Source organism: Mus caroli, unplaced genomic scaffold (assembly GCF_978045245.1).
Source record: "Mus caroli unplaced genomic scaffold, Mus_caroli_1 scaffold_2, whole genome shotgun sequence".
Taxonomy (NCBI): Eukaryota; Metazoa; Chordata; class Mammalia; order Rodentia; family Muridae; genus Mus; species Mus caroli.
The window spans coordinates 94,604,388-94,614,684 of record NW_028227257.1 but is presented as its reverse complement, the minus strand read 5'-3'; the positions used below and the strand labels follow the sequence as shown (position 1 = coordinate 94,614,684).

General features: G+C 34.0%; 1 protein-coding gene across 1 annotated transcript; it reads left to right on the top strand.

The window, feature by feature from the left end:
* The first annotated feature begins 6,901 nt into the window (after nt 1–6,901).
* LOC110290181 (olfactory receptor 9G19-like) lies at nt 6,902–7,819 on the top strand. The gene has a single exon (XM_021156675.1). It carries the CDS (start codon nt 6,902–6,904, stop codon nt 7,817–7,819), a length of 918 nt encoding a protein of 305 aa, XP_021012334.1.
* Nucleotides 7,820–10,297: the final 2,478 nt, after the last annotated feature.

Here is a 10,297-nt window from a genome sequence, read left to right as displayed (position 1 = left end):
ATCAAGGTTATTTCCTTATATTAAGAAGAGAAATATTTAATTGGATTACCTATGTTTCAAGAAAAGTTGACAATTATCATAGTGGTATAAACAAATTATAAAAGTCCATGTGCTTTATCCACAAGATTTCATGGTCTTTATACAAACAGTCCAAGCCAGCTACCATAAAGATACATGTACACTCATGTTTATTGCAGGAATAGTAACAATATCTGCGTTATGGAATCATTCCTGATATCTATCAGTAAATATATACAAGGGACCATTATGATTGGGTAGTGGTAGAACAGGCAATGTATAACTGGTTATTTATTCATCCCTACAGCCTATTCTTTCCAAATCCGTGGTGTAATTATAGATAAAAAATTTACTTATCTCTCTCAAGTCAGACACACTGCTTACATAAAGCTTGCCTTGAAATCTTGTCCTATTTCTCTATTAGCAGAACTTTCTCTGATAAACCAGTGGTATAAATAGTGACACACAGGTTGCTAATAAAGTTTAAACCTTATGCCTTTTGCTAGGACAGCCTCCCAGTTAGCTCATCTAACTTAACCTAATCATCTAAACTTTGATTTGCCACAAGGCTAGCTCTGTATTTCTCTGCTCTGCTTTGGTCCATGTCTGTTCCCCTTGGTGTCTACTCCCAATTTTCCCATGTCTGCTTTCATTTCCCTCCATCCTCTGCATGGAAGTTTCAACCTCTTCTTTCCTGATGAACTATTGGCCATCAGATTTTTATTACAACCGATCAGTAGCAAGACATTCTTTAATGCAATTTTGGATGGATTTTAGGCAGGTGAGGAAGGATGAATATTTACAAAATAGATAATCCAGTGATGAGCCATAGGATGGATAATATCAGAATCTTGCCAGCACTTTGTTCTTTGCCTGTACAGAATTAACAATTGAAAATACAGAGTCTTATGTTCATAGAACATGATGAAAGGATATCCCAATACTGCTAAACTATAGGAATTACAAACATAAAGACTCTGTTTTTTTATAGCTCATAGTATCATGGTTATATTCTATTCCATAGCATTGACTCTTTGCCCTTGATTCCATTTGGATTTCATGCTGTGACATCACTGTCGGTGTGAGTGGCATATACCTTGACTGAAGTGTTCAAGTTTTAGGTTCCCCTTTGCTATTTATTGTATCAGTAGGAGTTCTTCTTGGACGGTACTGTTCTACTGAAATTGACAAGTTAAGGAGGATTTGATGTACACAATACATGAAGAGAGCATGGTAATTGGAGAATATAATAGGGTTGAGTAATTTTTTTCCATAGAATTTGACTATATCTAGGCATACAAGGGGAGGGTAGGAGAGAGAAAGGAGGAAAAGGGGGGGAGAAGAGGAGAAAGAGGAGGAGGATAAGGAGAATGAAGAGGATGATATGAAAGAGGAAAAAATGAGGGGAGATTAGTTAGGGCAACTGTGCAGAGCTTTGCATCCAGTGAAAAATCGGATCTTCCAATGACTCTGTCTGAGGCCCTATGGATAAGAACACTCTCCTCTGTCCATTACTTCCCACATATTTACATATTTAATTGGTACAAGTTGGTAGATTGGTCTCTTGTGGTAGTGAGCAGACTGTTATTGATCTAGTGGAAATGGAAGAAACCAGAACTGTGTAGGAATATATGTATTAATCTATTTAAGAATATTCAAATGCCTATATTGAACCATAAGCAAGTAAATATAATCATGAAAAATTTGAAACCAGTAAAATACAGAATGTGGGGAAATGTGACTGAATATATCCATCAGTTGGGAATCAGTGTCTAAAAAAATTTTCCCGAGTCTTACTGACATTGATCCAACTTCAATAGACAGCTTTGCCTAATTGCTTTGTTGTTCCCCAAGCAAATGAATTGCAAGGTATTTCAGATTTCATTGTCTTGGGATTAAATATTAAATATAAATGATCCTAGAACTAGCTGGTTGAATTTTGGAGACTAGAAAGAGGTATTTTCTTTAAATTTGGTAAGTAGCAGAGTGCCATTGTGTGTATCATTAGAGTTTTATAAATTTTATTTTGCTTTCCTAATGACTCAACAATTGTTTGCTTTCTGCTTCAGGGGGAACTGCAAAGCTTTCTTTTCCTATACCCCCATCATTCTGTAGCAGTTTTTAACTTTCTGAATGAGAAGACATTTAATTTCTTCTATATGAGTTACTATAGGATAATTTACATGAGAGGAACATAGAGAAAAATATAATTAACCTTAGTATGATAGTATTAAATATTCATAATCACTTAGCATGGAACTTAGACTGTCTCAAGTGCTTCACTAAACAATAGATTGGTGTTTCCGAGCTCACATTCAGGGGGAATTATAAAACATTTAAATTCCTTTCAATTTGTTCTTGTTCCCCAGAAAGCAAGAAGAAATGAATGGTTTTGAAAGAATGCTTTCATTCATTCAAGTAAGGTTGGCCAGAATGGAGTTCCTTTCTTCCACTCTTCTCTTCCTCCTTCCCTTCTTCTCTCCCTTCCTTCCTCCTGCCTTCCTTCTTTTTTTCCCACTCCAGGTGACAGGATTGTTGGCATGTGCCAGTCTCAGCTGTCAATATCTTTTACTTAAAGGAAAATTTCAGCGTATGCCTTGATGTCATTAATGAATTCAGAAGAAAAACACAATTATGTACTTAGACTGTTTGTGTGGTGGTTTTGAACTTTTTTATTGCAAAGATCTAGACTATTGACATTCTCAAAGTCATTGCCCCCTATCATAGTTCACAATTTTATGTATAAACCAGTCCAATACATGAGAGTAATAAGCTATAAAAAAGATGAATAATTTGAAGTCATATATAAAAGGCAGGGAGGCCATTGAAGTATATGACTAAATTGAGAGAAAAATAGCAAAGGAATAAATGGGAAAATCAATATTAACTCTTGAATACTTATTATGATATTAGTTTTATATTAAAGTATGGCATGAACAAACACATTCACATTAACATCTCAACATATAATATCTATTACACATCTGGTATTTTAAAATACAATGTGTATATTAAATAAAGTTATAATTTTATAGGATATACATTAATATAGAGATATTCCTTATATTGTAGATTAGGAAAGTGCTCCTCATGAAGATTAATTAGGTTGCCAATGGTGAGCAAACTGTACATCAGTAAGAACAGAGTTCACTTAAATCTTTCTGACCACACATCCCTGGATAAGGAGAATTTGCTATTTCCAAAATATATGTAACTACTCATAAAATATTTTTGGGCACACATATGAGTCATTAAATCTTAGCAAGACTATAAAATAAGAATTCTGCCTTTCCTATAGTAGTGGAAAATTCCACTATGTGCCTTCAATGTTGTGTGGAGTGTGTTTTCATCAGAATGTCTCAAGCTAGTAGAAATGTGAGGAGATTCCATAAACCACTTCTTAGAAAATTGTGCCATCTCAGGGTGAGACTGAGAGAGCGTTGTATTGCCCATGTCAGGTTCTACCAATGCTTTTGAATTAGTGACTGCTAATGAAAATCTTTCTTGTGTTTATTCTATTAGTAAGCAGTTCAGGCTTTTGTTTGGTTTTACTTGCTTTTATTTATTTTTATGTTATTTCTTAATATTTTATTTATTCATTGACAATTTCATATATTATATATACAATGTGCCTTGATCATATATACCCAAAATTAACTCCTCTCCCTCCCTCTCACTCTCTCTCGCTCTCTCTCTCTCCCCTTAAATCTTCTATCCATATATAACCTACCCACTTTCATGTTATTTATAAAATAACACACTGAATCCATTTAAAACTGCTTACATGTGCACAGGTATGGTCTACCCCCTGGAACCTAGATAACCTAACAAGGACACATTCTTGAATAAAATGGTCTTTTCCTTTCCCAGAAGTCATCAGCTACCTTTAGTTCTTCTTCTAGGGCCTATTAAAATAAACTAATTGCTTTTGGTAATGTCTTTTTATGATTTTAATTTATTTTGTCATAGAGTGTACTTAATCATGTTTCCCCTAACCAACTCCTCCCAGATTCTCCATGCCTCTCTGAACACACAATGTCATATTCATTCCCTCACTGCAAAAAAAAAAAAAAAAAAAAAAAAAAAAAAAAAAAAAAAGAAAATAAGTGAAAATAGAAGCAAATCAAAACAACTAAGACATTTAAGTTTATGTTACATTCCAAAATTTTCAGCTGGGAGTTTAACTAAGTCTTTGTGGTTCCAGTGCTAGGTTTGATTTTCCTCATCTCATTTCCCAGTCTAATCCCAGTCTATGCTAAAGTGGAAAACTAATAGCTCTTGAATCTGAAATAAGTTTTGATACTCAAAAACAGCTATGTCCTTCACAAAAACACTGTATTTAAAGAAATTTTCTGTTCATAAATTCTGCCTTCCGAATTCTGTAGAACTCTTTGGACTTTTTTGTGTCTATTTCTGAAGAACATAGAATACTCATAATTTGGTTATGGCCATGAACGTGGAAAGCCTATTCATTTAGGGTTAATGGTATGACTAGGCATGACTAGAATGTGTCTTTTCCTTGAGTCTATTCAGGATTTGATTGAAATTTTTCTTGAGTATATCCATTCATCCTCTCAAGAAACATGATCCATGGAAACAGAAAAAACGGAAAAACATTTGGTGTATGGAGGCAGGAGTAGAGTTGACCTTTGGATCCTTACTGAGAAGGTCACATATTTATGAGCAAACAAAAATCGATCAATTAAATCTAAGCAGAATGAGCAGATAGTGAAAGTATATTGATTTTTAGTTTTGTTCCCCAGATACAACTAGTCTGTGTAAATAGCTGTGCGTAATCCCATGTAGCATATGTAGCATGCAAAAATAAAGTATAAAAAAATTCTGTGAGGAGTTCATTTCAGTGCTGTCCCTTTTTTACCTTGCTAGATCATGTACTACATGGACAAGAGAAGGGTGGACAGGCCTTAGAGATCTAGAACATAGGGTTACTTGCTCATCTCCAAGAATTGAGAAACATCAAGAAATCTTAAAGTACGTTAGAGTGATTTTCATGGCCCAAAAGCATTGTAGTAGTTTACCATAGCAGAAGGAGCAGACAATATTTAGAGTCTGCTAAGTTTAGTATTCTCATTGCTGATTCAGTATTAATTTATGACCCCAGAAGTCTTCCAGCTTCTTCAGTAGAGTCTAATTTTGGGGGTTCATAGCATTCTCATGAGACTGGGGTAAGACACATGAGCACACTCTTTTCTAGCACTTCAATTTTAGTATTATTTTTCTCCAGCACTAGCAGGAGTTTTCTGCAGCCACAGATCAGTATAGAAAGATCATGGGTAAATTTACTTTTAAGTACAAAGTATAGCACTTGGCATGCAATAAGAATTCAAAACATATTGTAAATGTTTTTGCAAGATGGCTCACATGTGTTCATTGTTGTGACCAGAGGAGGGCTGAAGAACAGGTGAGATGTGCAAGACAGGTCTGGGATTATGACCCCTAACAATCAAAGAAGGTACTTTTAATTTTCCTTTTGTTTCTATAAATCCCATAATGGAGATATAGGCATCTGGATACAAATGAGACTTTGACATTCTGTATTTACATAATATAAAAAAAGTTTAGGTTTTCTGTGTGAACAATCTTAAGTGTAAATCCAATTTATTTGTTGATATCTGCACTTAATATATTTGATATCTGTCCCTATACTTGCAAAATGAAGATGATGTAGCCTTGGTGTTCTTAGGTTGTCATAACATGATACCATGTAGTAATGTCTTCAACAATGTGCAATTGCATTTTCAGAGATTTGCAGGTTGCACTAAGTAAAAAATCAGGGTGGATCTATGGTTGCCTTAAATGATTTACATTTCACAAACTAGAAATGCCCATCTGAGACAAAGGGATGGAGGAAAAGATAGGAAACAAGAGGGATATGGAGAGGGATAGGGAGAGGCAAGAGTGGTTTCTCATCAAAGCACTTAACTGTATAGACTAGGACATCAGGTTTTTCTTCTGGAATTTCATCCCTTTCCCAAATGCAGTCACATTGAATTCATCAAATGAAATGCAGGAAACAAGTATGCATTAAGTATCAACACAACAATGATATGTTGAAAGGAGGTATCTCAAATATCAAGACTAGCTTCGCATATACACATTTCTTCTGCCTCTTCTCAATCTCCAACCACTTATTTTCAGTTTAATATATTTTTGTTTGCCTTTGAAAATGCTTATGTGGGTGAGGGTGCATTATGGGAAGGGGTTCATGTGTACATGTGTGTATGTGTGGAGCTTAGAGGGCAACTTTTGGTGTTGTTCCTTTAGCTTGTAGTTTTGTTTTGTTTTTTGTTTTGTTTTTTGTTTTTGTTGTTGTTGTTTTTTTTGACTGTCTCTTACTGGCCTGGAATCCATCAAATAGGCTATGCTAATGCCAGTGAACAAGAGGGATGCTTTAGCCTTGGCCTCTTTTATACTGGCATCAAAAGTGTGTACTACAGTGTCTGGTTTATATTTTGAAGTCATTTCTTGGCCTTAACCTAAACTTTTCATGCTCATAAGGCAAGCTCTTTAGGAAAAGAGCTATTCCTCAGTATTTGGGTAGTAATTTTATAATTGGGAAATAAACCAAGTCTATTCAATCAAAATATTTGTCATTTAATTGGGTGAAAATAAATTATGATTGACTCCATGATATTTTTTCTATTTTTGTTTTGTTAAAAATACTTATATTTTCATAAAATAAATGTTGATTACTATTCACACTCTCTCAACTTTTCTGAGATCTCACATCCAAGTACATACCTTTATTGGATTACTTACAATTTTGAAATTTTATTTATTGAATGTAATTCCCATTTATTTACCATAACAGGTCAAGCTAAATTCTAATTTTATCTAATCCTAGGTGAGATTACCTAGTGGAATGGAACAATATAATGATACAGTGACTGAGTTCATCCTGGTAGGATTCACAACAGACCCTGTCATGCAGCTGGTTCTGTTTGTTATTTTTCTTGCTGTGTATGCATTAACTGTGTTAGGAAACAGCACCCTCATTGTGTTGATCTGCAATGACTCTAGGCTCCATACACCCATGTATTTCTTCATTGGAAATCTGTCTTTTCTGGATCTTGGATTGTCCACAGTGTATACACCAAAGATCTTAGTGACCTGCATCTCTGAAGATAAAAGCATCTCCTTTTCTGGCTGTGTGGCTCAATTCTTCTTCTCTGCTGGACTTGGGTATACTGAGTGTTATCTGTTAGCTGCCATGGCTTATGACCGCTATGTGGCTATTTCAAAGCCACTGCTTTATTCCCAAGCCATGTCCTTAAAGCTATGTGCATTTTTAGTTGGAGTCTCATATTTGGGTGGTTTAATTAACTCTTTCATAATCACCAAAGACACATTTGCCTTGACTTTCTGCAATGATAATGTAATTGATGACTTTTTCTGTGATATTCCACCCCTGGTGAAGCTCGCATGTGGCAAAAAGAAGAGCTTTCAGTCTGTTTTATTCTTCCTCTTGACTTCCAATGTCATCATCCCCATTGTGTTCATCCTGGCCACCTATCTCTTCATCATTGCCACTATCTTGAGGATCCGTTCCACTCAGGGCCGCCTAAAGGCCTTCTCCACCTGCTCCTCCCATCTCATCTCTGTGACATTGTACTATGGCTCCATTCTTTACATCTATGCTAGGCCTCGGTCCAGCTACTCTTTAGATAGAGACAAAATTGTTTCAACCTTTTACACAGTGGTTTTCCCTATGTTGAATCCCCTAATCTATAGTCTTAGGAATAAGGATGTGAAAGAGGCTTTGAGTAAACTGTTCAAATAATCACAACCATATTCTACAAAAAAAGGGCAAAGATGAGTTTGATTTAGAGATTGTATGTATAGTAATGCTTTCCCCATTGTCCATCATACTTATGAATTATTATAGTATTAGTTATTCTATGTAAACACTTGAGGATGACAGTTTGCATTATCTGTGCTTGAGGATGACAGTTCAAATTATCCAATATTAAAAATCAAACATTTCACAAGGCAATATTTGAAAACAAAATATGCATATTTACATTCATTTATATATTACTCTTGACTGAAATCAAATAAAGAAATATTCTACCAAAGATTTTTCTACTATAACAAAACTACAGATTGTGTTTTCCTTGAAGTAAAATTATGTAGACTGATTCCTGTAGAATAGAGTGATTAAATTTCCAATCAAATATACTATAGATTGACCTAATGCTTTCTCCACATATAGATCTCACTTCTTTACTGTCATAGTGTGCTATGGTTCAGTTCTCTTCATTAATCCCTACTTTTTCATAATCCTTGAAACAGAACAAGGCTAAAGTAATATCTATATTCCATACTGTCGTGGTTTTAATTTAGAATCCTATATCCTATTGATTAAACAAATTAATTATGTTGATGATGCACTGAGGAAAATCGTAGATTACAAAAAAAATTGTAAAATCAAAATATGGGTAAAATAGTTTTGAAAAACCTGTTTGTTGATCTATGGCTGTTTTTACCCTGTACTCCCAGATAAAAATAAAATATAAAAAATAATTATTATACTATGTTTATTAAATTAGTTCTTTTTGAATTAGCATTATCATATTTTAATATGTTGTTAAATAAATGAAGCATGGGAATATGAAAAGCCTGTGTGTTTTTACTAAAATTTATTGAAATATATTTTATGTCTATAATTGCATATGCTTAAAGTAAGCAACACAATGTTTTGATATACATTGTGATTATATTATTATGAAGTTGGTTAGTAAACTTATCACATCAGATACTATTTAAGTTTTTGTGAAACAGTCTATAATCCATCCAACCCATTTAAACAATTTAATCTTGTATTTATTTAGCATGCTTTATGTTAAATATATTTTTAAAATTTCCCCTTGTGAAACTTAATTTGTTATTTTATCTTCTGCAGCCCTGCTAAGTTCCAGAAACTACAAATGTAATTTGGTCTTTTTTTATGTATTTAACCCCATAAATACTTGAGTTCATGCAGTATGTGCCCTTTTGGCACTCAGGCAAATTCCTATGGCAGTTATCCCCAGTGCTTTCTATGTTGCTGAAAATGGAGTGATTTACTGATTTTTCAAAGTGTGTCTGTATTTGTGTGTGTGTGTGTGTGTGTGTGTGTGTGTGTGTGTGTATTGTACCTTATATAAATTGCTTAGTATATACAGGGTTTATCTATACCTGTACTCTTGTGATTGTGAAATAAACCCAAAATTCCAGATATCTTTTGTTAAGTGGATTTTATTTACACTGAACATCCCTTACAAAATGAGATTGTTGAAACTGTATGGTAGTTTTATTGTAAAAATCCTTTTAAGTAATTTTCACACTATTTGTTGTGATTATTATAATTTATGTTTGCACCACTAGTTTACAGGAGTTTCTTCCACTTAAAATCCTAGCACTTCTTTTTTCTTTAAATTTTTTCTATTTTAACAAGTATGAAGGATAACTAATATGAGTTCAAAATTTGTGTTAGTTATCATTTTTTTTAATTCTCTACTATACACAATGTGTATGTGCTTTAAATTATTTGAGTAGCATCTGCTCAGACATTTTTTTTTCCTTTTTGGCTGTTTTTTTCTATACATACACTATCTTATAATTGGAATTATGAGAAAGTAAAGAGGAAGATGTACATATGTTACATTTTCGTTGTGACCTGCACCTGTAATATTTAAATCCAGGGAATTTATCATTACATATTTACAGAATCATCATTAGTACAGGGTTAAGAGACTCAACATAATGTATAAGTAAGGAATTATGAACACACATCTGCACCATTTATCTCTAAAGATTTTTGGCCCACTTAACAGGAAGGACCATTAATAAAATATATATAATGTGACTTTAATTCCATTTTTAGGATAGCCTTGCCCTGTCATAGTTAATCACCCCAACTTCTCTACTTGTAGTAACTCAAGAAAAAAAATTACAAAATGAATAGGACCTGGGGAACTCTGAAGAAGGAAGTGCTAGCCCAGCTACTTATGTTTCTTTCTAGAACCCTCTTGGATCTCGATATATATTCTCAGGCACGTTTACAGTCTCTTACCTCCTCTACAAGGAGATATGTGAGAAAAAATTTGACGTAGCTGGCATGAACATCCTAAGTCTTTGAGGACAGGTTTGCAAGGAATCTATTGCTTTTTTTCACTATTTGTAAGTAATAAAGCCTTTTCATGTTATTTACTATGCATGAGGAGTTGTGGCTCTTAGACGTCAGCTAAGTTGGAAGCAGGACAAAGTGAACATCCCT